This window comes from Caenorhabditis remanei, chromosome II (assembly GCF_010183535.1).
Source record: "Caenorhabditis remanei strain PX506 chromosome II, whole genome shotgun sequence".
NCBI lineage: Eukaryota > Metazoa > Nematoda > Chromadorea > Rhabditida > Rhabditidae > Caenorhabditis > Caenorhabditis remanei.
The window spans coordinates 16,775,726-16,803,127 of record NC_071329.1 but is presented as its reverse complement, the minus strand read 5'-3'; the positions used below and the strand labels follow the sequence as shown (position 1 = coordinate 16,803,127).

The 27,402-nt window shown below is 36.3% G+C and overlaps 12 protein-coding genes across 12 annotated transcripts; 4 read left to right on the top strand and 8 right to left on the bottom strand.

Moving 5' to 3' along the window:
* Positions 1-236: 236 nt before the first annotated feature.
* On the bottom strand, positions 237-884 carry GCK72_007504 (uncharacterized protein; the record flags this gene model as incomplete). The annotated part of the gene is made up of 3 exons (XM_053726260.1): positions 237-428; positions 476-722; positions 778-884. The coding sequence occupies 3 exons, from the start codon at positions 882-884 to the stop codon at positions 237-239; spliced, it is 546 nt and encodes a 181-aa protein (XP_053590454.1).
* Positions 885-2,082: 1,198 nt separating this feature from the next.
* On the top strand, positions 2,083-4,010 carry GCK72_007503 (uncharacterized protein; the record flags this gene model as incomplete). Its single annotated transcript, XM_053726259.1, has 5 exons — positions 2,083-2,224; positions 2,366-2,643; positions 3,192-3,322; positions 3,371-3,575; positions 3,879-4,010. 5 exons carry the CDS (start codon positions 2,083-2,085, stop codon positions 4,008-4,010), a joined length of 888 nt encoding a protein of 295 aa, XP_053590453.1.
* A 533-nt stretch (positions 4,011-4,543) lies between these two features.
* GCK72_007502 (uncharacterized protein) lies at positions 4,544-6,896 on the bottom strand (the record flags this gene model as incomplete). The annotated part of the gene is made up of 7 exons (XM_053726258.1): positions 4,544-4,666; positions 4,713-4,864; positions 4,916-5,063; positions 5,887-6,280; positions 6,331-6,455; positions 6,502-6,783; positions 6,834-6,896. The coding sequence occupies 7 exons, from the start codon at positions 6,894-6,896 to the stop codon at positions 4,544-4,546; spliced, it is 1,287 nt and encodes a 428-aa protein (XP_053590452.1).
* A 514-nt stretch (positions 6,897-7,410) lies between these two features.
* On the bottom strand, positions 7,411-8,050 carry GCK72_007501 (uncharacterized protein; the record flags this gene model as incomplete). Its single annotated transcript, XM_053726257.1, has 3 exons — positions 7,411-7,602; positions 7,650-7,896; positions 7,953-8,050. The coding sequence occupies 3 exons, from the start codon at positions 8,048-8,050 to the stop codon at positions 7,411-7,413; spliced, it is 537 nt and encodes a 178-aa protein (XP_053590451.1).
* A 638-nt stretch (positions 8,051-8,688) lies between these two features.
* Positions 8,689-10,432, bottom strand: GCK72_007500 (uncharacterized protein; the record flags this gene model as incomplete). The annotated part of the gene is made up of 7 exons (XM_053726256.1): positions 8,689-8,811; positions 8,857-9,008; positions 9,265-9,412; positions 9,463-9,856; positions 9,901-10,025; positions 10,072-10,311; positions 10,358-10,432. The coding sequence occupies 7 exons, from the start codon at positions 10,430-10,432 to the stop codon at positions 8,689-8,691; spliced, it is 1,257 nt and encodes a 418-aa protein (XP_053590450.1).
* A 280-nt stretch (positions 10,433-10,712) lies between these two features.
* On the bottom strand, positions 10,713-14,265 carry GCK72_007499 (uncharacterized protein; the record flags this gene model as incomplete). The annotated part of the gene is made up of 7 exons (XM_053726255.1): positions 10,713-10,835; positions 10,882-11,033; positions 11,082-11,229; positions 11,278-11,665; positions 11,714-11,841; positions 13,839-14,126; positions 14,176-14,265. The coding sequence occupies 7 exons, from the start codon at positions 14,263-14,265 to the stop codon at positions 10,713-10,715; spliced, it is 1,317 nt and encodes a 438-aa protein (XP_053590449.1).
* A 336-nt stretch (positions 14,266-14,601) lies between these two features.
* On the bottom strand, positions 14,602-16,179 carry GCK72_007498 (uncharacterized protein; the record flags this gene model as incomplete). Its single annotated transcript, XM_053726254.1, has 6 exons — positions 14,602-14,724; positions 14,771-15,109; positions 15,158-15,545; positions 15,594-15,721; positions 15,769-16,056; positions 16,105-16,179. The coding sequence occupies 6 exons, from the start codon at positions 16,177-16,179 to the stop codon at positions 14,602-14,604; spliced, it is 1,341 nt and encodes a 446-aa protein (XP_053590448.1).
* A 226-nt stretch (positions 16,180-16,405) lies between these two features.
* On the bottom strand, positions 16,406-18,343 carry GCK72_007497 (uncharacterized protein; the record flags this gene model as incomplete). Its single annotated transcript, XM_053726253.1, has 9 exons — positions 16,406-16,528; positions 16,574-16,725; positions 16,770-16,917; positions 16,967-17,348; positions 17,397-17,524; positions 17,572-17,850; positions 17,902-18,067; positions 18,113-18,226; positions 18,279-18,343. 9 exons carry the CDS (start codon positions 18,341-18,343, stop codon positions 16,406-16,408), a joined length of 1,557 nt encoding a protein of 518 aa, XP_053590447.1.
* A 309-nt stretch (positions 18,344-18,652) lies between these two features.
* Positions 18,653-21,978, top strand: GCK72_007496 (uncharacterized protein; the record flags this gene model as incomplete). Its single annotated transcript, XM_053726252.1, has 14 exons — positions 18,653-18,754; positions 18,810-18,998; positions 19,086-19,207; positions 19,250-19,637; positions 19,682-19,829; positions 19,881-20,032; positions 20,079-20,155; positions 20,401-20,506; positions 20,560-20,799; positions 20,847-20,887; positions 21,013-21,397; positions 21,445-21,592; positions 21,648-21,799; positions 21,847-21,978. The coding sequence occupies 14 exons, from the start codon at positions 18,653-18,655 to the stop codon at positions 21,976-21,978; spliced, it is 2,382 nt and encodes a 793-aa protein (XP_053590446.1).
* Positions 21,979-22,156: 178 nt separating this feature from the next.
* On the top strand, positions 22,157-24,014 carry GCK72_007495 (uncharacterized protein; the record flags this gene model as incomplete). Its single annotated transcript, XM_053726251.1, has 7 exons — positions 22,157-22,258; positions 22,589-22,846; positions 22,893-22,987; positions 23,062-23,452; positions 23,498-23,645; positions 23,693-23,844; positions 23,892-24,014. 7 exons carry the CDS (start codon positions 22,157-22,159, stop codon positions 24,012-24,014), a joined length of 1,269 nt encoding a protein of 422 aa, XP_053590445.1.
* Positions 24,015-24,221: 207 nt separating this feature from the next.
* Positions 24,222-26,071, top strand: GCK72_007494 (uncharacterized protein; the record flags this gene model as incomplete). Its single annotated transcript, XM_053726250.1, has 7 exons — positions 24,222-24,323; positions 24,376-24,648; positions 24,697-24,824; positions 25,130-25,505; positions 25,557-25,704; positions 25,751-25,902; positions 25,949-26,071. 7 exons carry the CDS (start codon positions 24,222-24,224, stop codon positions 26,069-26,071), a joined length of 1,302 nt encoding a protein of 433 aa, XP_053590444.1.
* A 363-nt stretch (positions 26,072-26,434) lies between these two features.
* GCK72_007493 (uncharacterized protein) lies at positions 26,435-26,981 on the bottom strand (the record flags this gene model as incomplete). Its single annotated transcript, XM_053726249.1, has 2 exons — positions 26,435-26,873; positions 26,917-26,981. The coding sequence occupies 2 exons, from the start codon at positions 26,979-26,981 to the stop codon at positions 26,435-26,437; spliced, it is 504 nt and encodes a 167-aa protein (XP_053590443.1).
* Positions 26,982-27,402: the final 421 nt, after the last annotated feature.

Sequence of the window (27,402 nt, the reverse complement as noted above, 5' to 3'; positions counted from 1 at the left end):
CCCTTTTTTCGAAAAGAATGTTATACAAATAAGTGATGTATCAATAAATTTCTTCGAAATTACTTCTCAAGTATGAAAAATTGACGGGGCAAAATTATTAGAAATATGAATATAAAGTTACATGAGACGAAAATATTACAGAATAATCTCACAATGAAGGATGATGTTAAAACTGAATAAATGATTAAGAATAAGTGAAAAGTATACAAATAATACAAACAATATTAGCGAAGACATCAGTTTTGGCCTCGTTCGTTCCTATTATTGGCCCGTGCATCTCGTTCGGCATTCTTCCGAGCTTTTGCCATCTCATCCACTTTTTTATGGACTGCACTGAAGAGCTCCTTGCGTATCGTATTTCTATTGGCATGCATCAGATTTCTAGGAAGTGTTCGAGTCGGTCGATGATGATTGTCCCAAGCTGTGAACTAAAATCATATTCTTTAGTTTAACCGGAACTGAAAATAGCACTTACGATTCCGTCTAAAACTGCAAGCTGATATTGAAAATCATTCAAATCCTGCGGACGATTTCTTCTGTCTTTAAAATGGTCGAAACGTTCCTCATACACTTGAAGAATAGCGAGTTCCCTGTCTATTCTAACTTGTTCCGTGTCATTTCCGATATGCCTTCTCCATTCATTCAAGTAGTCGTTTATTGCCAATTCTCGGGTCTCTTGAGTATAAGGATCACGATATGGCCATGCAACGGATTCCGGTATTCTGTAAATCACAAGTTGTTTTTTTGGTTAATTTTGGAAGATTCTTCCCAGCTCACCTTTCAGCATTACGCACGAGTATCTCCAGATGTCTGTGCATTACTTTATATCGTTCATCATCAAGAAGTGGTAATTGAGAATCACTAGCTTTAAATGCTGTGGACATGTCACCTGAAATTGCCAAATTACAAAGTTTCTGAGAGAAAAGTGAAGAAAAGACAAAGGAATTTCACAGAAAATCAATTAATTTTTGTTTGAAACGGGCAAACTGAGGAGAAAAGTATAAAAATATGATTAATACTAAACATTTCAGAAATTTTACAAGTTTTTGTCAATTTCACATGCGGGCATTAATCGTGAACGTCGTTGCGATGACAAACCCCAAAAAATCGAAAAATGAATTCGGCGCATTTGAAAAAAAAAGAGTAATCTGTGTTTAAAATTGGGCCGATGCGTTTGCCAACGCGACAAAACGTGATTTTTCCCGGGCAACTACGGTCGGTCTGCCAATTGTGCAAACACCGACACGCGAAAACACAGATTTGCAAGTCAGCCACAAAGTTTTTGCAAGTTTCCGCATGGTTTTTCGCTCCGCCTCTTTTCTATTTTTTCACTTGCAATTTGCCGAAAAAATCCTATATGCCGGGTAGTTTCTGAAACTCTGTGAAATTTCTTTGTCTTTTCTTCACTTTTCTCTCTGAAACTTTGCAAATAGGCAATTTTAGGTGACATGTATGCAGAATATCGATTGCCATTTCTTGATGATGAACGATATAAAGTAATGCACAGACATCTGGAGATACTGATGCGTGGTGATGAAAAGTGAGCTGGGAGGAACGCTGACAAACACACAATTTCTTCCATTATTAAGCAAAAACATGATTATCTCATTTATAACTAATATTTTCTATAAAATCTCCAAAATCGTCCGCTACGACTCGTTTTTTATGAATACTTATTACGAAATCAACAATTAAAACTTCCATTTCGAAGTGAAATATTAGCTAAAACTAGAATTTTTGCATTGAAAGAGTGGACAATAGACTCAATAGTTATAAAACTGTAATTTAAAAATTTAAAGGAATTTGTAGACTTGCAAACTCGTTTTTTGAAGAAGAGATCAAAAGTGAAGCGCCTTTTGCTCTCTATGTGCCGCCAGTCCGAAAATTTGTTAGAAATTCTTTAATTACATTTTTTAGATTAATTTCGAGTTCTCTGAAACCAAAATTCTTGAATGTTCTTTAGAAAATACACTTTTTTCTATTTAAAAATTCAGTTTTTCCCGAATTTTGTTCACTAACTTCCTTTTATAAATGTTTTCCCTCCAATTCATATATTTCTCATTCCAGAACTCTAAATTTGAAATGTCAGCCGGTGAACCAATATTCGCCGTGAACGAGAAATGTGTGTGTCTCTATCAAGAAACGGTTCCCTATGAGGCAAAGATAATGGGTATGAAGGAAGTGAATGGCATCCAACACTATTTGGTTCACTATCAAGGATACGGTAGATGACACGACGAGAAGATTCCATTCGGATCGGATCGTCTATACAAGGGAACGGTGGATGAGTACAGAAGAGCCAATGGCATCGTGGATGATGATAGGAGGAAAGCAACAAGGACACCGAAGAATCCGAGGACTCCAGCTGTCACGGATACTCCAGTATCGCCTATGACTAAATCCAATAAGAGAAAAGGTCCAGGACGGCGGCAAAGCAGAGTGAAAACGACACCTGTTCCAATTGATTTTGATGAGGAAGGCGATGAAGGGCTACCAGCAAAGAGAGTCTGCAATCTGCCAGAAGAATTCGAATTGTCGCCACCACTGATTCAATTACTAAATGACGATTGGTTGATGGTCAAACAGCTGCAAATGACTGTGAAGAATCACGCAGGTCCATCGATCGACGAAATCATCAAACAGGTGTGAGAACAGTCAAGGATGTGCGGAACGGAAATCGGAAGTTCCGGCATTTTTCGTAAATTTCTGATTTTTTCCGAAATTTCAAATATTTTCGTGATGATAAAAAATAATTTCTGCGAAATCGAAAAAATTGCTGCAAACCAAAGTGAACGATGCCAAAACGTCACATCTGTGTCAAAACTTACAGAATTTTTAGTTTTTACTGTTTTTTATTGATTTTGACTCGAAAAAATCGAGTTTCCAAAGAAACCAATTTCGTAAACTTGGTTTTTTGAAAATTTTCATATTCAAAAAGCTGTAAAAACTAAAAATTCTGTAAATTTTGACACAGGTGTCATCACATTGGTTTTGGTGATATTCCTTTCGACTCTGCTCTAATGATTTTTTAACACCACGAAAATGTTTAAAATTTCGGAAACTTCGGACGCGGAAATTTCCGAAAGTTCCGAAAAATGTCGAAAATTTCGGAATTTCCGATTTCCGTTCCGCACATCCTTATCCCTGAATACAGTCATTTCCAAACTTCCCATTTCTTATATTTCTTTCAGTACATCCGTACGATTTCCGTGAACAACGAGGAGCTCCGAGAGTTTGAAGATGGCGAAAACCACGAGACCACGGAAATTGCATTGATTCATTCGGCTCGTTCTCTTGTTGATTATTTTAATTCGGATCTGGGGTAAATATTTCAAAACCGTTGTTATTATATCTAACAAAATGCATTCAGATTCCGTCTGCTCTACCCAAGTGAGCGCTCCCAATACAACGATCTCGTTCAGAAGGAAGCAATGGCGTCGGGCGTTTCATTCAAAGAAGTGGGATACTTTGGGTTCAGAGCTTCCGCCCATTATGGTGTCATTCATCTTGTCAGGCTTATTTCGAGACTGCCGAAGGTGACGGCGAATGTACAAATCAATGGAGGACGTATGAGTGTGAGTTAGCACGTTACGCTTCTTACAACTGCGCCCTACCGCAAACGAGAGAATATCGGTGAGAGACGCAGAGTTTTTTTTTGTCGCGCTGACAAAGATTTTTACAGTTTTTGACTTATTATCGAATTTTTACATAAGAATTCAGAAAAAATGCGAAAAGTGTAAAAATCTGTGTCAGTGCGAGAAGAAAACTCTGCGTCTCTCTCTCTCTCCGATACTCTCTCTCTATGGGGCGCAGTTGTAAGAGAGGTGGATTGCTAAGTAATATCTCCTAATTAAAAAATCAATAATTTCTCCTTTCAGCACATCAAAATTGGAATCTCCTCGATCATAGAATTTCTCACCAACCACATGAAGACGTTCTTCCGCGAAAAAGCCCATTACCGTTCTCAATATGAGGACGATGAGAACGAGGAAGCCGAAAATTCGAACTAATTCCTTTTGTTAAAAATATTTTACACATTTCCCGCTCACCCTTGTTCCTTTCTGTACTACGCTTGACCCAACAGGTCTCTTATCGATTTTTCTCAACAAACAAAACATTTTGATATCCCGAAAGCTCCGCCCACTATTGTATAGTATCCACACGTAATTATTCACTTCCACAAATCCCAACTTTCATTTTATTTTTCATTTTCCTCACATTTTAAAACTATAACTTGCAAATTTCTCCAAATAACCTCAACTTTTCAGTTTTTCTGTGCTATAATTTCTGTTTCACTTCGATAAATAAATTTTTCTGTGTAATTTTCTTCGAATAAATGATTGTATTTAAAGAATTGAACTAGTTCCAGATTATTGAAAGGAAAGTGTTTTGAGAAGCTCTTCAGGAATCACTGGATCAAAACTATCAACATCTCCAGCGTCAAATGTCTCCTAATGTATCTTACAGAAAACTATGAAAATGATTATTTTTCAAACATTTATAACAACAAAAAAAAGAAACAAAAGTAGAATTGTATAAAGAATTAACAAAGAGCGAGACACTTCTGAAGAAGTTCCGTCGTTACCGATGGATCCATGTCGTGAATATTTCCTGGGATAACAGATTGTATATCATCAATCGATTTGATTTCACTCATACATTGTTTCTGAAAATTCGGTTTATCCTGAATTCTTTGTGAACTCCAAACTTACCTTCAAAGCATCCAAATTATACCGAATAGACATTTGTAACTTCTTCTTTAACGTCTTTTTCGATTGTTTGAGAAGAAACTCTTCGCATTTCCGATGGACGAGAGGGGTATCGTACATGTCAGCGACCATGAGGATTCCCTCGAGAGTGTATTCTGAAAATCAATAAGTAAAGTTTTCATTTTAAAAGACTACCTAAACGTTACCATCAATCGCTTGTTCTCCATAAAGTACTTCAAGATAGTTCTGAAAATCATCCGCATCGATTCCAGTCAATTTGATTTCAGGTTTCTTTGACTCTTGGAAATGTCCCATCAAAAGTGAATTGAAATATGGAGAATGTCCAGCGAGGTACTGAAAGATAATATGAAAATTTTATGATTCGATTTCGGCATTGCCCTACTAACCATACTTGCAAATTTACGGCCCGGCCGGGCCGGTAGAGAATTTTCAAGGCCCGGCTTCAAAAAAAGGTACCTATCAGAGCTGTGCGGAATTCCTTCTTCCTTCTTCCGGGCATTTTTTCACTTCCTTCTTCCTTTTTTGAAATTTTATTCCTTCTTCCTTCTTCCTTCTTCCGTTGAAATTGTTCGCCACTTCCGACTTCCGTGTTAAAAGTTCACAAAAATTTTGTAATTTTCGACGGAATTTCAGCGGAGTTTTGGTGATTTTTAATGGAATTTTGTATGCAAAACAACGCCAAAATTGGTTTTCAGGGATGGCTAGAAAATTTTTTTTTCCTCAAATTTGTCATTTTCAAAATTAACTTCCGACTTCCGGGTTCGGACCCAACTTCCTTCTTCCTTCTTCCGGGCTTTTTCACTTCCTTCTTCCTTTTCAAAATTTTCGTTCCTTCTTCCTTTTTGAAAATGTTTTTCCTTCTTCCTTCTTCCTTCTTCCTTTTTTGAAAATTTTACTTCCGCACAGCTCTGGTACCTATTTTTTACCAAATTTTTTGAATTTTTTTTGAAAATTTACATTAAAAATTTCAATTTTTTGATGAATAACTATCTTTTGATTGAATTCTGAAGTATAGTAAAAAATTCGACATTTTTGGGAAAAAATTCAAAAAAATTCAAATTTTCGTTCAAAATTTCAGTTCAAATTTTTCAGCCGGGCCTTGGAAATTCTCGTCAAGGCCCGGCCCGGCCCGGCCCGTTGCAAGTATGCTACTAACCAATTTCAATGTGTGGAACTTTTTCTCATTGACAACAAGAACAACATCAGAAAATGATTTCATTTCATCGCCGAAGCTCTTCAAGTCATTCTTATAGATTCCGGTCATTTCCTTGATTTTCACATGAATCTCAACGGCCAGCTTGCCATCTTCGAGAAAATCTTCTTTCATTTTATTCCATTCAATAACATTTTTCGCACCATACCCAATAAATTGGCTGTTCCCATTCGCGTTTCCATGGAAACTACTTCGTAACTGAGAATAACATTTTCCGTTTGTTGAAATAAGTTTGAAATGAGCATCTGATAAAATCAACCATTTCTCGTCCTTCAATGACTTCAAACATTGGAAATATAGTCCAAGTTGGTCACCTCGTTTCCGAAGATAGATTTTCCTGGAATCGTAATTGTCATATTTTATTAATACTTTTCTGCAAACTCTAACCATTTCACTCCAAAATGCTCTTCTTCTTTTCCAAAATATCTTTCTTCTTCCTCCATCTTCTGAACATCCGTGAATACATGTTTCAGCACAAAACACTTTCCAGTCATTGGAAATATCTGAGACGACTGTAAAAGATTAATTACAGATAGAATCGACTATCATCTTGCCTACTTTTTCATGAGAAATCTCTGATGGAATGACTGAATTCGCGAGGCAGTTTGTCGTCTCTTCAGTCAGTTTCTCATCGACAGTGTCTTCTTCAAGGTTTCGTGATATTTTCTTGATTTCTTCTTCAAATTTGTTGACAAGTTTCTCAATTCTCTCATCGGATAATCTCAGCTTTTCGACAATTTCCACATTAGATTTTTCGAGATTTTCCTGTTTCTCCAACAACTTTTGACATATCTCAAGTACTTTCTCGTTAACCGACTCGGACGGATTATTGGTGATTTTCTGAAAATAAAAATTGATTATTAAACGACCAAAGCATATATTCAATCAACTTGCTTCTTCATTTCCATCGGTTTCAATCTTTCGTCGTTTCGTTGCTGAACTGCCTTCGTCATTGTTGCCTGGATTCGCTTTATCGTTTTCTTCGGACATTTTTCTGGAATATTACACGAAATTATGGTTGTAAAGTCACCAAAAATGACTAAAACTCTTCAAAGTACATGAATGATATTGAAGGTAAAAATCTTCGAGAAACTTCGAGTAATTTCCTAAAAACCGGATTTTTCGAACATTTCTCGAAAGATTCTTCGAAAAACTAATCGATATGCTTTCAAAGACACTGCCTTGAACTGTTAAAAAGCTGAAAGTGCTGAGAAGTACCACAGAGAATTAACCCGTTTTCCGAAAAAAATGTTACTCAAATGAGTGATTTATCAACAAATTGTTTCGAAGTTACTTCTCAATTATGAAAAATTGATTGGGCAAAATTATTAGAAATATGAATATCAAGTTACATGAGACGAAAATATTACAGAATAATCTCACAATGAAGGATGATGTTAAAACTGAATAAATGATTAAGAATGAGTGAAAAGTATACAAATAATACAGACAATATTAGCGAAGACATCAGTTTTGGCCTCGTTCGTTCCTATTATTGGCCCGCGCATCTCGTTCGGCATTCTTCCGAGATTTTGCCATCTCATCCACTTTTTTATGGACTGCACTGAAAAGCTCCTTGCGTATCGTATTTTTATTGGCATGCATCAGATTTCCAGGAAGTGTTCGAGTCGGTCGATGAAGCTTGTCCCAAGCTGTGAACTGAAATCATATTTTTCAGTTTAACCGGAACTGAAGATAGCACTTACGATTCCGTCCAAAACTGCAAGCTGAATTTGAAAATCATTCATATCCCGCGGACGATTTCTTCTGTCTTTAAAATGGTCGAAACGTTCCTCATACACTTGAAGAATAGCGAGTTCCCTGTCTATTCTAACTTGTTCCGTGTCATTTCCGATCATCCTTCTCCATTCATTCAAGTAGTCGTTTACTGCCTTTTCTCGGGTCTTTTGAGTATAAGGACCAGGATATGGCCATGCAACGGATTCCGGTATTCTGTAAAGCACAAGTTGTTTTTTTAGGTTAATTTTGGAAAATTCTTCCCAGTTCACCTTTCATCATCACGCATCAGCATCTCCAGATGACTGTGCATTACTTTATATAGTTCATCATCAAGAAGTGGCAATTGAGCGTTATATGTTCTGAACATGTCACCTGAAATTGGCAAGTTACAAAGTTTCGGAGAGAAAAGTGAAGAAAAGACAAAGAAATTCCACAGAAAATCAATAATTTGTTTTGATATCTCTTTTCAAATAATTATGAGCGATTGACACTGGCAAACTCAGTAGAAAAGTATAGAAAATAAGATTAATACAAAACATTTCAGAAATTTTACAAGTTTTTGTCAAATTCACATGCGAACATTAATCTTGAACGTCGTTGCGATGACAAACCCCAAACAATCGGAAAAATAAATTCGGCGCATTTGAAAAAAAAGAGTAATCTGTGTTTAAAACTGGACCGATGCGTTTGCCAACGCGACAAAACGTGATTTTTTCCCGGGCGACTACGGTCGGTCTGCCAGTTGTGCAAACACCGACACGCGAAAACACAGATTTGCAATTCAGCCACAAAGTTTTTGCAAGTTACCGCATGGTTTTTCGCCCCGCCCCTGTTCAGTTTCTATTTTTTTCACTTGCAAATTGCAATTTACGGAAAAATTGATTTTTCAAAGTAAACAACATGCGTCAATACACCTTTTAGAAGAAAAGAAAATTATCCAACACTTTCTCGAACATTTATAAAAAACAACAGAAAAAATAAATGAAAATAAAACTGTAGAAAAAATTAACAAAGAGCGAGACACTTCTGAAGAAGTTCCGTCATTACCGATGGATCCATGTCGTGAATATTTCCAGGGATAACAGATTTTATGTCATCAATCGATTTGATTTCACTGAAACATTGCTTCTGAAAATCGTTTTTTTTCGCAATTCTCTCTGAACTCTGATTTACCTTCAAAGCATCCAAATTGTACCGAATAGACATTTGCAACTTCTTCTTCAATGATTTCTCCGATTTTTCGATTAAAAACTCCTCGCATTTTCGAATGATCAGTGGAGTTTCGTACATGTCAGCCAACAGAATAATCCCTTCGACAGTGATTTCTGGAAGTTAAAAATAAATATTTCTCATATTACCCATCCGCCGGTGGCTGACCGCTCGCTCAAAGTTCGGCCCGGGGACGCGGAGTGGGTCTCGTTGCGGAATTTCGATTTACGGCGGCTCTTGACCGTACTTTCGCCATAAAAAAGTTTTATACTACGGTAGTCGCGTCGAGACCCACTCCGCGTCCCCGGGCCGAACTTTGAGCGAGCGGTCAGCCACCGGCGGATGGGTAATAAAACTGTAGATAAATATCACCATCAATCGATTGTTCTCCATACAGTAATTCAAGATAATTCTGAAAATCATCCGCATCGATTCCAGTCAATTCGATTTCAGATTTCTTCGATTCTTGAAAATGTCCCATCAAAAGCGAATTGAAATATGGAGAATGTCCAGCGAGGTACTGAAAGATAATATGAAAATTTTGAGAGCTTTTTGGGTTCGCCCACTAACCAATTTCGACACGAAGAACTTCTTCTCATTGACAACAAGAACAACATCAGAAAATGGTTTCATTTCATCACCGAAGCTCTTCAATTCATTCTTATAGATTCCTGTCATTTCCTTGACTTTCACATGGATTTCAACGGCCAGCTTGCCATCTTCGAGAAAATCTTCTTTCATTTTATTCCACTCAATGAAAGGATCCGGGCCATACGAGTCAAACTCGCTGTTATCATCCGCATTTCCATGGGTATCACTCATCAACTCTGAATGATATTTTCCGTTTGTCGAGACCAGTTTGAATTGAGCATCTGATGAAATCAACCATTCCTCCCCATTCAATGACTTGACGCATTTTAAACCTAAGGCGAGTTCGTTATCTTGCTTCCACAGACATGCTTGCCTGTAATTGATATATTTCATATTTTTGTTTATTTAAAATCTAACCATTTTAAACCAAAATGTTCTTCTTCTTTGCCATAATATTCTACTCCTTCCTCCATTTCCAGAACATCCGTGAAGACATGTTTCAGCACAAAACACTTTCCAGTCATTGGCAGCATCTGAGATGTCTGAAAAACACAAATTACAAACAGAATCGGCTATCATGTTTCCTACTTTTTCATTAGAAAACTCTGATGAAGTGACTGAATTCTCAAGACTGCTTATCGGCTCTTCAGTCAGTTTTTCCTGGACAATGTCTTCTTCAAATTTTCTGGCAAGTTTCTCAATTCTCTCATCTGATAACCTAAGCTTCTCAACAATTTCCATATTAGATTTTTCGAGTGTTTTCTGTTTATTCAAAACCTCTTGACACATGTTGTGAACGCTCTGGATGGCCGAGTGGATGTTACCGATCTAGATTTGAATAAAATTTTGAACAATATTACATGAGTCAATTTACCTCGTCTTCTAACTTTGATGTTGAATCGCCTTGTTCATTTTGATTCGGAGAAACTTTCTTGTTTTCTTCCGACATTTCACTGAAATTATATCGCGTCAATACACCTGAAATAGTGTTCAAAGTATTCGCGAACGAAATTAAAACGTTCCAATCAATGAAACAGAATCAACGAAAAAATCTCATTAATAAAAAAATCATAACAAAAACAACAGAAAAAACAATGAACAACAAGGAAGAACATTTTCAATGAAGTGGAACAACACTATAAAATATCTAACAATATTTCAGCGCACATTTGAATAGTGTGATTTATTTGAACAGTAGAAACAAAAAAAATGGAAAAAATAACAAGATTTCAATGGAACTCAAGAGACTTCTCGAGAAGTTCAGCCATAATTGATGAGTCCATGTCATGAGTATTTCCGGGGATAACTGATTTTATATCATCAATCGATTTGATCTCGCCGAGACACTTTTTCTAAAAAAAATTATCGATTAAGTTTTGTTTCAGATTCTGAATTTACTTTGAGTCCTTCTAAATTATATCGAACTGACATCTCCAACTTCTTTTTCAACGTTTTCAAAGATTTCTTAACTAGAAAATCCTCGCATTTTCGAATGACCATTGGTGTGTCGTACATGTCAGCAACCAAGAGAATTCCCTCGACAGTGAATTCTGAAAATTGATAAATGTTTTTCTTTATAAATGTTAAGTGAATGTTACTATCAATCGATTGTTCTCCATAAAGAACTTCCAGATAGTTCTGGAAGTCATCAGCATCAATTCCAGACAGTTCGATCTCAGTCTTCTTTGCTTCATTGAATTTTCCCAAAAACAACGCTTTGAAGTATAGAGAATGAGAAGCAAGGTACTGAAAAGCATGAAATTCTAAAAATAATTAGTGATACTTACTACTAACCAGCTTTGAAACGAAAAATCTCTCTTCGTTGACGATTAGAACGACATCCGAAACATCTTCCATAGTTTTATCGAAACTTTTCAAGTCCTCTTTGTAAATTCCACTCATCTTTTTTATTTTCACACCGATTTCAGCATAAAAGCAGTCATCCACAACTAAATCCTTTTCCAGTTCGTCCCATTCGATGAAGTTACAGACCCCCGTTAAACTCCCTAGACATTGACTTTTGAAAACACTACAAAACTTTTGTTTTTTCTCTCTTGAGCTAGGAGAGACAATCTTCAGTTCGTATTCAACTTCAATTTCCCAGGTATTTTCAATATTATTAAATAATAAACACGAGAAAAAGAATGAGAGATATCCATCGCTCCTTTTCATATACAATTGCCTGAAAAGATAAAAATATAACTGAACTACGTTTATGGTCGACTCTCACCATGGAACACCGAAATGCTCTTCCTTCTCACTGATGTGAATTTTTCCACTTTTAATACTAGAAATATTTTTAAACTTGTGCTTCAATACGAAGTATTTGCCTGATGTCGACATCATTTCTTTGCTCTTCTGAAAATTTAAATCTGGATGTTCTGTCATGCCCCGTAATGTTCTTTGAGTTCCTCTGACGTAAACACTTATTCTAGCACCTTCCATATAGTGACCAGCTCCCGGTACTAACTGATAAGACATTTGTATTTAACCTCTGCCACCGACCAGTCTTGGTCGGTTCTCTTATCTATGTTTATTGGACATAATGATGTCTAACTGACACTGAATAAAGATGATGATACCGCTACACTAAAGGGATAAGAATCTCTATATAACATGGAGGTTCCACCTTCGCCATGAGTATACTGCTCATGGTGAACAAGGGTGCAGAGTTCGAAGCCTGGTTCTGAAATGACGAGTTCTTCTTTATAATTCTGACCAATTGCTAGGCTACCAAAAAAAAGGAGTACCCAACAGCAAATTGCTTGGTGTTGAAAGAGAAAAAAAAAGAAGATTCCGCCTGTGACAGTATCTTCTCCATTCTCTACTGTCAGAGCTGGTAAATCTCAGAAACTACCTCTGATGCAAAAGCCAACCAACCAATCGGCCGCTTTTGTAAGAGCTAGTGAACTAAGAAATCATTTCATAATCGAAATATCTTATTAGTCTGCCACTCAAAAGTATTCAGAGTGAAGCAAGACATCCGAAATGCTTGTTATCATAGCAAAGACTTTGATAGGAATGACATCAAGCTCGTTCAACATGATTCTGTTCTCTTTGTGCCCAGAAAAAATAGTTGGAATGAAATGAGGCGAAGCTTGAAGAAAGAAGCTCGTTACTCTGTAAAAAGCTTATCAATGAATGATAAGTAAGGAGAATCATGTCGTATTGAAATATCTTGAAATTCATAATTTTGAGAGAATTCAATCCACATCAGAGAAGAGAACAATTGGTTTTAGTTGTCATGCTCAAAGAAGATGATAACGGTAAATACCTGATGTGGCGAGTAAGGTCGAAACTCCTTTCAAAGAACGAGTCAAGATTTCGAGTATGGAAAAGTTATGACTAAAAAACTAGATGAGATATGCAATGATGTTTTCTATCGGAAAACAAATCATTGGGAACCTGACCGAAAAAAAAAGGTAACCGTTTAATACCCCTATAAAAGGTGTAAGACGGACCTTGTCTAACTGAATTCTGCCTTAAAAGTCAACATTCAGTGAAGACAGATCAGCAGTTAGAAGATGATTGTCGACTATTCAGTCTTAGCAAGCAAAGTATTTCAATTCATTCATCCATCGAGATGAAATCTTTGAAAACAAGACTTGCCAACGTAAGACGTGCTCTTGGCAAATCATGAAAACTCTCTGACTGATAACAAAAAAAAATGGCGGCACAAAACGTCGAGTTTGTATTTTACAACCTTAGCAAACAGTGGCATAATTGTGGACACCAACAATGGCTCAATTCAACGTGACACTGCAAACATGATCATTGGCGTTATCAACAACAGCTGGAACAACGCACTTTGTGTCAAGGAGTCATTGCTACAATGGATCATTAACAACGACAAGAGGCAGGATGGTTTGTAATCGGAAGCTGGGGATCACAACAACAGCATGGTTTGGAGACGGATGGGAAGTACAGAAGTTGGAAATGGAAATGGGCTCCTATTGGACAATGACATCAACATCAACTACTTCTACCGCTACATCAGATAAATTACTTACTTAAAATATTGTATTACTTATCCCCTATAGCTTTTTTATTTGAGTCGCTCGGGACGAGCTTTCCCAAAAGAAGGGGGATGTCATGCCCCGTAATGTTCTTTGAGTTCCTCTGACGTAAACACTTATTCTAGCACCTTCCATATAGTGACCAGCTCCCGGTACTAACTGATAAGACATTTGTATTTAACCTCTGCCACCGACCAGTCTTGGTCGGTTCTCTTATCTATGTTTATTGGACATAATGATGTCTAACTGACACTGAATAAAGATGATGATACCGCTACACTAAAGGGATAAGAATCTCTATATAACAGTTCAAAAAGAAAATAGTACTGAAATTCGTACCTGAGTAAGATTGACAAAAGCTGTTATATCTGCAGAATCATCGTTCTCTTCCATTTTCGACGGTTCTTCTGGTTTGAGTGTCTGATTGATTTCATTCAAATCCGATTGAATTGAATCAAACTTTTCCTGCTGTTCTTTTGAGAGCTTTTTGATTTCATCTTCAGCAGATCGAAGCTTTTCGACAATTTCCAAATTCGACATTTCAAGATCCTTTTGTTTATTCAGGACCTCTTGACACATCTCAAGAACTTTCTCGATAACTGACTCGGACGGATTGTTGGTGATTTTCTGGAAATAAAATTGATGATTAACTAGAGAATATATGAAATCGACTTGCTTCTTCAGATCCATCAATCTTTCGTCGCTTGGCTGATGAACTTCCTTCGTCATTGTTACCTGGCTTCACATTGTCCTTTTCTTCGGACATTATTTCTGAAATATTACATGAAATTATGGTTGTGAAGTCACCAAAAAGAACTATTGGAAGTATACATGAACGATATTAAACGTTCTATAGAGATGAATAGAAAAACTCAAACAAATGTAGTTTATGGATTCAAAGACAGAAGAAAAAAGGAACGAAATAGTCAACTAGAAACGATTGTCTATTCAAAACTGAAAAAAAATCCATTTCTGCAACAGAAAAAAAAACAAAAAACAGAAAAAAGAAGAGAGCAGTGGATTACAATTTCAGCAAACACTGTAAGAAAACGACATTTTCGTTATATATCTATAGAAGAAGAGGATTGACAGTACTCCTGAATTAATGGAGTGCAAGAGACTTCTTGAGAAGTTCCGCCATAATCGATGCGTCCAAATCGTGAATATCTCCGGGAATAACAGATTTAAGGTCAGCAATCGATTCGATTTCACTGAGACATTTGTTCTGAAAATGTGTTCTTGTTCAGAGTACTATCAGAATCCGGATTTACCTTGAGTGCTTCCAAATTGTATCGAGTAGACAATTCCAGCCTCTTCTTCAGTGTCTTTTCAGATTCCCCGACTAGAAATTCCTCGCATTTCCGGATTACCAGAGGAGTTTCGTACATGTCAGCCACCATGAGAATACCCTCGACAGTGAATTCTGAAAATGAAGATAAGTTGAAAACTCTAACAGTATTACCATCAATTGATTGTTCTGCATATAGTACTTCAAGGTACTTCTGGAAGTCATCAGAATCGACTCCAGACAGTTTAATCTCAGATTTCTTCGATTCGTTGAACTGTCCTAAAAACAACGCTTCGAAATATGGAGAATGAGCGGCAAGATACTGAAAAGTATGAATTTTTAAAGATAATTTGACATTCTCGCTACTTACCAATTTCAAAACATAAAACTTTCTATCGTTGACGATTAACAGGGCATCCGAAAATTTTTCCATAGTGTCATCGAAACTTCTCAGATTCTCTTTGTAAATGCCTGTCATCTTTCTCACTTTTACAGCAATTTCAGCATAGAAGCAGTCATCAACAACGAAATCCTTCTCCAGTTTTTCCCATTCGATGAATTTTTGAACTCCCCATAAAGGCCCTACACCGTGACTTTTGAAAAGACCACAAAACTTTTGTTTTTTCTCTCTGAAGTTAGGGGACCATATTTTCAGTTCGCATTCAACTTCAATTTCCTTTTTTTTCTCAGTATCTTTAAGTAATGAACAGATGAGAAAGAATGAGAGATATCCATCGCTCCTTTTCATAGACAATTGCCTGAAAAGATAAAAATATAACTGAACTACGTTTATGGTCGACTCCCACCATGGAACACCGAAATGCTCTTCCTCCTCCATGATATGAATCTGTGCTCCTTTCATGCTTGAAACACTTTTGAATTTGTGCTTTAATACGAAGAATTTTCCAAATGTCGACATAGTTTCGCGGTTCGTCTAAATATAACAGTAACTGTAGTAACCAATGAGCTTTGAATACAAACCTTGGACTGAATAGAATGCACTGATGCCGTTATATCAGCAGAACAATCGCTCTCTTCCATTTTCGATGATACTTCTGGTTTGAGTGTCTGATTGATTTCATTCATTTCCGATCGAATAGAATCTAACTTTTCTTGTAGATCTTCTGTTGACTTTTTGTAGTTCTCTTCTGCTAAACTAAGCTTCCCGACGATTTCCGAAATAGACGTTTCGAGAGTGTTCTGTTTTTCCAGCAACTCTTGGCACATCTTGTGAACACTCTGAATAGTCGAGTCGGAAGCATTCAATTTCTGTAATCGAAAAACAAAATATAAAACATTTATCATAAATGTATTCACCTCATCTCGACATTTAGGTGTTGAGTCGCTTTGCTCGTTGTTGTTTGGAGAAGTTTCGTCGTTTTCTTCCGACATTTCACTGGAAAAATGTACTGATAATGTCATTATCTGAAAAATGTTGCAAGTATGATAAATGCGAAGTATCAACACAGCGTTTCAGAGAATAAAAACCGAGAAACTCAAAAAAAAGTAATTCATAAACATGTAGTATATCATAAACGGGAGGTGAAATCAAAAAATATTATCTTCAGCCAACAAGAGAAATAGAGAACTATTTTTAGAGCAAAGAAATAAAAGAATTTTAATGAAGTTTAAGAAACTTTTGGAACAGTTCGGCCATAATCGATGAATCCATGTCGTGAATATCTCCAGGAATAACTGATTTTATATCATCAATCGATTTGATTTCACTGATACATTGCTTCTGAAAATCGGGGTTTTTCGCTATTCTCTCTGTACTCTGACTTACCTTCAAAGCATCCAAATTGTATCGAATAGACATCTCCAATTTCTTTTTCAACCTCTTTTTGGACTCTTTGAGAAGGAAGTTTTCACATCTCCGGATAATCAAAGGAGTGTCAAACATATCGGAAACTATAAGAATTCCTTCGATGGTGATATCTGGAAAAGGAAATGAGAAAAAACGATATCAGTATTAGTATTACCATCAATCGCTTGTTCGCCATAAAGTACTTCCAGGTACTTCTGGAAATCATCAGCATCGATTCCAGTCAATTTGATTTCAAATTTTTTCGATTCTTTGAAATTTCCCATGAACAAAGTTTTGAAATACGGCGAATGAGAGGCGAGGTACTGAAAGGTATGAAATTCTGAAAATGCATTTCACATACTCACTACTTACCAATTTCAAAACATAAAACTTCTCTTCGTTGACGAGTAGAACGACATCCGAAAATTCTTCCATTGTTTCATTGAAATTTCTCAAATTCTCTTTGTAAACTCCAGTCATCTTTCTCATTTTTACAGCAATTTCAGCACAGAAACAGTCATCCACAACGAAATCCTTTTCCAGTTCGTCCCATTCGATGAATTCGAAGAGCCCCCATTCATTTTCATCATCTTTGAAAATACGGCAGAATTTTATTTTCTTCTCTTTGGAGCCAGGTGACACTATTTTCAGTTCGTATTCAAGATCCATTTCCCAGTTTTTCTCAGTTTTGTTAGAGAGTAAGTTCCAGAGATAGAATGAGAGAAATCCATTGTTCCGTTCCACACATATTTGCCTGTAAAGGATTGAAATATAATGAGCTTTTTTCAACTTGGATTCAAACCAAGGAACACCAAAATGTTCTTCCTCTTCACCGAAATAAAATTTATTATTTTTGAAGCTAGAAACATTTTCGAATTTGTGCTTCAACACGAAGTATTTGCCAGATGTAGACATCGTTTCGCTGTTAGTCTAAAAGTAACAGAAGCTATAGAATTCAAGCAGCTTCGAATACATACCTTATCCTGAATGGAATACACTGATTCCGTAATATCAGCAGAAACATCGCTCTCTTTGATTTTCGACGGCACTTCTGGTTTCATTGTCGGATTGATTTCCGATTGAATCGAATCTAACTTTTTCCGAAGATCTTGTGTTGACTTTTTGTTGTGCTCGTCGAGTAAACGAAGCTTTTCGTCAATTCGCGAAATAGAAATTTTGATAGTCTTCTGCTTCTCCAGCAACTCTTGCCACATCTTGAGAACAATCTGGATAGTCGAGTCGGATCTATCCTTTTTCTATAAACGAAATTATTTTCAAAGATGTCTGAAAATAGTTCACAAATATACATTATCACTTTCAGCTTTCAATTGCTTGACACTTTGATCTTTCGGCGTCGAATCGTTTGCGAATATTGGATCCGAATCTGGTGAAGAAGTTGCTGGAGTTGGGAATTTCGCTCTCTGTCTCAATTTATTTATCGGATTTTTTGCATAAAGTATCGGAGGGAAATCACTGAAAAAAAAAACTTTTTAAAATGTGAAATTTGAAGAATTTAACCTTGAGCTATGCGGGAAATCATTTTCATAAAGAGGCGAGAGCGTGTGTAGTGGTTGTGACTGTGGAATTCTTTGGGCTAACGGTTTTCTTGTTTGGGCGGTTGAAGATGACATTCTGAAATGAAAACCTATATTTTCAAAAAGAAAAAAAAGAGATTATCGCTTACATTGAGTCATTTTGAAGACTCATTTCTCGCCGCGTGGGATTTGAGGAGCATTGTGCTGATTGCATTGATACCTGAAATAAGAAATTTCGATATTACATTAATTTATCCATTTAAATGTAATTTTGAAAGGAAAAATGAACAAAAACAGTCTAAAAACAATAGAAGCAATGCGTTGAAAAATTACAAAACTGATGTGGAAAAACTTGCGCGTCAATTAAAATGCATTGCACACCATTGCGTACCGTAGTCTCGATTGCAAATTTAATTATTTTTGGCTTTTTTTTAAATGTTTCTTTGCTTATTTTTTGCATAAACGACTGTAAATTCACATTAAAATACGTTTTTCTTTCTTTTTTCAAGTAAATTCCAGAAAAATGACCGACGGAAACAACAAAATCTCATCGGAAAATAACGAAGAGGGAGGATCTGCACCGAAGCGTCAAAGAATTGATGCAGAGAATAATCACAATGCCGAGGTTTGTCAATTAAAATTTTGGAAATTTTCAAATAGAAACCTCATTTCTTTTTCAGAACAATACTAATGATCATTTGACACTTCGGATGATGTACGATTCGTGCCAAGAAGTTCTGGAGAAGCAGAAAAAGCTCGAAATATCTAACACAGAAATTGTCGATGAGCTCCGTTCCGTCAAGAGCGAGCTTCAACTGATTCGAGACGACATGAAACCAAAAACCGTGGCAGCGGCAGTTCCTGTAAAGGTAGATAATGAGAATAAAACCGAGTCGGACTCTAAAAATGAGGTTATCATCTAAAAGATTTGATCCCGAGAACGTCTTTGTTTTCAGAGTTCTAACATATCGACTACTGGAAAATACTTCGTGCTAAAACAGGTCTTCAAGAATATCTCGAATATGAAGGAAGGTGAAGATCAGTGGTCAGAACCGGAAGAGCACTATGGAGTTGAATGGTATGAGTAGAGAATATATTTATTTGAACTCAGTAATTTCAGGAAAATTAATGTGTGTCGAAAAAAAGAACATTTATCGTTCTTTCTGAAATGTCTTAAATTGACTGAAATTGGAAAATGGTCCATTGAAGCTCAGTGGAAACAAGCCTTACTGTCGAAAAGCACGGAGAATCGATTTAAAGTAGCTAAAAAATCATTCGGCTCTGTCGACACAAGCGATGACACTTGGGGTTGGACATCATTTATCGAATGGGATGTATTGGAAAAAGACTTTCTTGTGGATGACAAACTGACTGCTGAAATTCATGTGAAAATCATGGAAACAACTGGTATTTACAAGGATGATCTGAGAGTTTTCGACGAGACAATGGAAGAATTTTCTGATGCTGTACTAGTTGTCAACGAACAGAAATTCTACGTTTTGAAAAAGGTGAATTAAGGATTCAGAAATAATTTTTTGAATGCGTTTTTCAGTTCCTCGCCGTCCATTCTTCATATTTCAAGTCACTTTTCATAGGACAGTTTCTAGAATCAAAGAAATCTGAGATCACATTGACAGGAATCGATGCGGATGACTTCCAGAACTATCTGGAATTGCTTTACGGAGACAATTCTATTGATGGTAACATTCACAACTGAGTTTTCGTAAAATTCCTCAAATTTAAATTTCCAGAAATCACAGTGGAAGGAATTCTCATGGTGGCTGACATGTACGACACTCCATTGATCATTCGCAAATGCGAAGAGTTCTTACTCGAAAAATCAAAGAAGACGTTGAAAAAGAAGTTGCAAATGTCCATGAAATACCATCTGGAAGCCTTGAATGTATGTTTTCTTTCTAAATCTATCAAATTACAAGTTGACTTTCCAGAAACAATGCCGCAAGGAGATCAAATCGATCGCTGACATAAAATCAGTTCTCCCAGGAGACATTCGTGATTTGGATCCGTCAGTTACGACGGAGTTTTTAGAAATCGCTCTCTCTATCCAATAATTTATTTTATTTCATACGATTTCATTCATTTTTCTATTTCAAAAACCATTTCCTTTGCCTTTTCGCTGTTTTCGCCTTTGAGTATTATATAAAAAAGGTTATTCAGATTTGTTCTATTTATTGTCAGAATTTATCTTGTTACCATCATTCACATTATATTTTATCCTCAAAATGTGCTTTAAAATAACAAAAATTCCAGAATAATGACCGACGGAAACAACAAAATCTCATCGGAAAATAACGAAGAGGGAGTATCTGCACCGAAGCGTCAAAGAATCGAAGCAGAGAATAATCAGTATCCAGAGGTTTGTCAATTACGATTCTGGGAAATTCAAATAAAAACCTGTTTTCTTTTTAGATCAATTCGAATAATTCATCTGATTCCACTATCCAATGCGTTTACAAGATGTGCCAAGAGTTGTTGGAAAAACAGAAAAGTATCGCCGAAAAGCTTCGGTTGACAGATGAAAAATTGGAATCGATGCAATTGCAATTGAAGTCTGATAGAGGCGATGAAACTACTTCAATCTCATCGAATTCTCTTGACAACGAAGATTCAGCGAAATCGACGTCGTCCAGTGATTCATCCCAAGAAATGGTTAGTCTGGTTTATTTATGTCCCCGTTCGCTATTTGTAGTTTTCAGATTCCAAGTGAATTTATGCAAACTACTGGAAAATATTTTGTGTTGAAGCATGTATTACATGTTTCAAAAATGAAGGAAAATGAAAATCGATATTCAGAAACTGAAGAGCATTTTGGCGTTGAATGGTATGATATCGAGTATAGCATATTCATATTTGTTATTTTAGGAGAATGCGTGTCTCTCGGAAAAAAGACTATCTATCATTCTTTATGACCTGCTTACAATCGCTGGACACTGGAAAATGGACGGTCGAAGTTAAGCGAGAACTAGTATTCATTTCGAATCGGATAGAAAAAGTGCGAGACGGCAATAAGACATTCACTAACATAGGAGCAAAGCGTAACACTTCGGGATGGTCATTGTTTATCGAATGGGATGTATTGGAAAGAGACTTTCTTGTGGATGATCAATTGACAGCTGAATTTCATGTAAAAATCGAGAATACATCTGGAATTTACAAGGATAATCTGAGAGTTTTTGACGAGAAAATGGAAGAATTTTCGGATGTTGTACTAGTTGTCAACGAACAGAAATTCTACGTTTTGAAAAAGGTGAATGAATAAACTCGTAGATAAATTTGCATTCATGTGTTTTCCAGTTCCTTGCCGTCCATTCTTCATATTTCAAATCACTTTTCTTGGGACAATTCCAAGAATCGAAGAAATCAGAGATCACATTGACAGGAATCGATGCGGATGACTTCCAGAACTATCTGGAATTGCTTTACGGAGACAATTCTATTGATGGTAACATTCTAAACAGAGTTTTTTTTACAGAAATATCTCAAATTAAAATTTTCAGAAGTCACAGTCGAAGGGCTTCTTCTTATCGCTGACATGTACGACACTCCATTGGTCATTCGCAAATGCGAAGAGTTCTTACTCGAAAAATCAAAGAAGACGTTGAAAAAGAAGCTGCAAATGTCCATGAAATACCACCTGGAAGCATTGAAGGTAAATTTTGATGAACAGCTTTATTCGAAATCAATTATCACTTTTAGAAACAATGTCTCGACAGTATCAAATCGGTATCTGCTATCAGATCTGTGATGCCACGAGATGGTAGTGATTTGGATCCATCGATAATGCGAGAACTTCTCGAAAAATCTCTCACTCTTCAAAATCCCAAATAATATGTTTTCAAGTCTTTCTTTGTTTCTTTGTTATAAAAATTTGATATTGATACTGTGTGCTGTGTTATTTTTTGAAATCTGTATTTGTTATTCTTTCAAAATGTATTTTTCTCATCGTAAAGATCAGGGATTCATCGTAATCCCTTTTATTTTAAGTTTCAAGCACAAATCTCTCCGAATGTCTGATGAAAACGATAACGTGGCTTCCCTTAATGAGGACAAGAACGATTTGATGCAAGAAGATCAGAAAGTGGAACAAATCAACACTGAAAATAATGAGGTATTAGCCGAGCAAATTCGTTACAACTGCGCCCCGTCGCAAACGAGAGAGTATCGGCGAGAGACGCAATTTTTTTTCTCGCGCCAACAATTATTTTCACAGTTTTTGACCTATTTTCACTATTTTTTCGAAAGTTTTTATGTAATTTGTTTTTAAAAACAGCGAAAATAGGTCAAAAATGGTAAAAAATATTTGTTCGCGCGAGAAAAAATTCTGCGTCTCTCACCGATACTCTCTCGTTTGCGGTGGGGCGCAGTTGTAAGAGGGGGTGGGCCGCTAATAAGTGTACATATAAAATTATCGACTCATAATCTACCCTTTCATTTTCAGAAAAATCCCATCGATGCTCTCAATTTTTCTGTTCAAAGTATGCACAAAATTTGTCAAGAGTTACTGGAAAAACAGAAGAATCTTGAGAAGACCAACATAGAGATCATCGAAAAGCTGCACTCCACCGAATCCGAAATTCAGAAACTATCATCGGGACAAGATCAAATTCTTCAAGAAATTCAACTAAAATCTAACAAAATCGATGAGGAAACTGATGTATCTTCACAGTCGATTACCAGTGATTCTTCTGAAACAACTGTATGCTAAGTTAAATTTGTAGTTTAAAAATAGTAACAATTTGCAGATTCATAATGAAAAGATACCAATGACTGGAAAATACTTTATGCTAAAACATGTCTTCAAGAATGTCTCAACTATGAAGGAAAATGAATATCAGTGGTCAGAACCGGAAGAGCACTTTGGCGTTGAATGGTATGATACCGAGCATATTTAATTCACATTTGTAATTTTAGGAGGATGTATGTGACCCGAAATAATGAGAATCTTTCATTCTATTTGTTCTGCTCACAATCGCTGGAAAGAGGAAAGTGGTCCATTGAGACTAATCGGAAACATATCATAATATCGAACCGGGCCAAAAATTGCGTGAAAACAGCTAATAGAACATTTTGTAACGACGGAATTGAATTAAACTCCTCGTGGGGATGGGCAGAGTTTATCGAGTGGAAAGCATTGGATGAAGACTTCCTTATGGATGATAAATTGACAGCTGAAATTCACGTGAAAATCAAGAATACAACTGGCATTTACAAAGATAATCTGAGAGTTTTCGACGAGACAATGGAAGAATTCTCAGATGTTGTACTAGTTGTCAACGAAGAGAAATTCTACGTTTCGAAATTAGTCAGTTTTCAATAACAACAATAAACTGATAAATGCAGTTTTCAGTTTCTCGCCGCGCATTCTTCATTCTTCAAAGCCTTGTTTTTGGGATATTTTAACGATTCGAAGAAATCTGAAATCAAACTGACTGGAATCGATGCGGATGATTTTCAGAACTATCTTGAAGTTCTTTACGGAGAATACTCTATTGATGGTATCATTGATTAAAAATATTATTCAAAGATGATATTTTTTTTCCAGAATTCACTGTTGAAGGAATTCTTCTTGTGGCAGACATGTACGATACTCCTCTGGTCATTCGCAAATGCGATGAGTTTTTACTCGAAAAATCGAAGAAATCGTTGAAGAAAAAGTTGCAAATGGCCACAAAATACCATCTTGAAGCATTGAAGGTAAACTCTCAACTTGATAACAATTAAAATAAAAATGTTTTTTACAGAAACAATGTCTCAGTAAGATCAAATCGATTGCTGACATCAAATCTGTTCTTCCCGGTAGTATTCAAGACTTGGATCCATCAATAATGGGGGAGCTCTTTGAAAAGGCGATTTCTCTCCATTAATTTATAATTTTTTCTTTTTTCTTTATTCTTTCTGAACTCTATTCTCATTTCCGATATAATTCTCGAATTTCATAAAACATATTTATCCCCTGCTTCATTTATACCGTTCTTAATTTAAGGCTTCAATTTTCCTTGTATATCTGAATCCTTTCGCACAATTTCCTTTAAATATTGAACTTTTTCTTCGGTGGTTTCTTCTCCTGAATAATGACAGAAGAAAACGATAACGTTACTCTGGGTAACAATGACCCGGGTAGTCCAAAATCGAAGCGCCGCCGAATTTCAACTGACACGGATGGTAATGAAGAGGTGAATTTGATAAAATCACTATTTTCTGTTTCTTATCGATTATCAATTTTAGAAGCCTCGAATTGAAGAACCGATCGCCACAATTCAAAAAATTCACAATATGTGTCAAGAGTTGTTGGAAAAACAGAAAAACCTCGAGAAATCTAATATGGAAATCGTCGAAAAACTTCGTTTAGCTGAAGAAAAAATGGAGAAATCTTCGAAGGATCTCGGACTGATTAAACTGAAAATTGATACAATTGAACAATCACTTACAAATGAAACATCATCAGAATCAAGTGATAACAACGACGCGATTAACTCAACTACATCTTCTCAACAAACTGTACGAATTAAACGTTGCATTGCTCCTTGACTTACATATATTATTCAGACTCCGAGTGAGGTTATGTCAACTGATGGAAAATATTTCGTGTTGCAGCATACTTTCGAAAATGTTTCAAGTCTGAAGGATAAAAATAAATTGTCTAGTGAAGAAGAAGAGCATTTCGGATTTCAATGGTTAGCAGCCCACCTCTTTTTACAACTGCGCCCCATTGCAAACGAGAGAATATCAGCGAGAGACGCAGAGTTTTTTTCTGGCACGAAACAGATTTTCAACAGTGTTGATCTGTTTTTCATAATTTTCTCTCGAAAATCGCCAACGAAATTATGAAAGCTTGTGCTAATAGGTCAAAAATTGTGAACATCTGTTTCGCGTCAGAAAAAAACTCTGCGTCTCTCGCCGATACTCTCTTGTTTGCGATGGGGCGCAGTTGTAATAGAAATGCTCCATTCATATAAAACGAATGTTTTTCGTATTTCAGGCGAATGCTGATTCAACGCAACAACGATTATCTAGCATACTTTCTCTATAATAAAAAGATCCGGGATATTGGAGATTATTCTATTTTCGTTGAATTCGAACCAAAGTTGTCATCGCTAAAATTGAACAAAATTGGCAACAGATACAACACGGTTTTCGACAAGACCGAATCATGGGGAATCCTCAAATTCATTGAGTGGAAAGAACTGGAAGAAGATTTCAGTGTCAACGACAAATTGTCTGCGGAAATTAGGGTGAAAATTAAGAAAACAACTGGTATCTACAAGGAAAATTTGAGAAATTTTGATGAAACAATGAAACAATTCTCTGATGTTGTCCTTGTAATCAATGCTACGAAGTTTTTTGTCTCAAAATTGGTCAGTGTGAAATATAACAAAATGGTTTGTTCTTAAACATATTCATTTCAGTACCTCGCGACTCATTCTCCGTATTTCAACACACTCTTGCTAGGACATTTCCAAGAATCGAAGAAATCTGAAATCACATTGACTGGAATAGATGAGGATGATTTTCAGAAATATCTGGAAATACTTTATGGAGAACAACCGATTGATGGTAATATTCTTCATTTTCTGAAGACAATCAATTTATTTTTTCTCAGAATTCACCGTCGAAGGCATTCTTCTCGTAGCCGACATGTACGACACCCCATTAGTCGTTCGTAAATGCGAAGAGTTTCTGTTGAAAAAATCGAAGAAATCATTGAAAACGAAGTTACGAATGTCTACTCGTTTCAATCTGGAATTATTGAAAGTGAGGCATGAGGTTAAAAAATAAAAACACATATTTTTGATTTCAGAAGAAATGTCTCGCTAAAATCACATCTGTCACCGAAATACGATCAATTCTTCCTGCGAATATTCAAGATTTGGACAAGTCATTAATTGCGGATCTCCTCGAAAAGTCTATTTCTTTTCAATAATATAAAAATCGCTTCGACATGCCTCTATTTTTAATGCTTCAATAAATGTTTTTGAATAAAGTTATTTCGGCTCTTCAGTGATAGAATAATCTTGATCTTACATGATTATAAAAGTCAAATCTATAGTACGGAAACGCGCTCCGTCGCACAACGGTTGGCACGGTGCCAAAAAACAGTTGGAGTGCCAAATCCAAATTTATAGTTTATTTGTCGAATCTTTCAATATAAACCGCGACGCGCACGCAATGCGACTTGGAAAAAATTCAAAAACTTTTCGCTGCGGACTTTACGCCTCGCACCCTTGTGAGGTGTTAGCATACAGTTAGAAATAAGAAGAGCATTTCAAATAACAACAAAATTTTATCATACCCGTTGAATAGTTGGGTCACAGTCTCTGGTTAGTTGCTTAGCCTGATTCAAAGAAGCACCTTGTCCTACAAACAATTGATGAGCCTTCAGCTTGAGATCCAACGGCAGCCAGGTCAATCTCACCTCTCCTTCACTCCGCAGACTCAAATTAGTCACTATCATATTGTCTCTGAACAGTTTCTTCGCCAAGTACCACATCGCTTTTTCAATTGATTCCTGTGCATTCAGATATTCATGAGTGATGTCATTTATTGTCAATCGGAAATACTCATTGTATCTCGTCTTGTCCTTGTTGAATATCTTAACCATGTCAAATTTGAACTCTGCTTGATTGATTTTAAATTTTGACTGCTCCAAATCCAAATTGTGAATATGAAATGGAATCGCCAAATCAGCGAATTTAAGCGACGACATGCTGGCAATCACTTTGAATCTGGAAAAGTAAAAGTAGATTTGAACAAATAATATAACCTTACCTTGAATGTGGTTCCAAAAATAGGATAACACATTTCAGACTCACGTATGATAGTGGTCTAGACATTTTGGAGACTTGAACAAACTAAATTCTGACGGAGACCAACATAGGTCCTATTGATTTTTACAACGTCTACGAAGAAGGTGGATGTGGTCTGTGGGGAAGACGGTATGAGGGAGTAGGACATCTCATTATCGCCTGTTGTTCATTGTGACATATTTACTCAACCTCAACATGTCGACTACCTCTACTGTTCACATCAGAGCTGTGCGGAAGTAAAATTTTCAAAAAAGGAAGAAGGAAGAAGGAAGAAGGAATAACATTTTCAAAAAGGAAGACGGGAAAAGGAAGAAGGAACGAAAATTTTCAAAAAGGAAGAAGGAAGAAGGAAGAAGGAAGGGAAAAAAGCCCGGAAGAAGGAAGAAGGAAGTTGGGTCCGAACCCGGAAGTCGGAAGTTAATTTTGAAAATGACAAATTTGAGGAAAA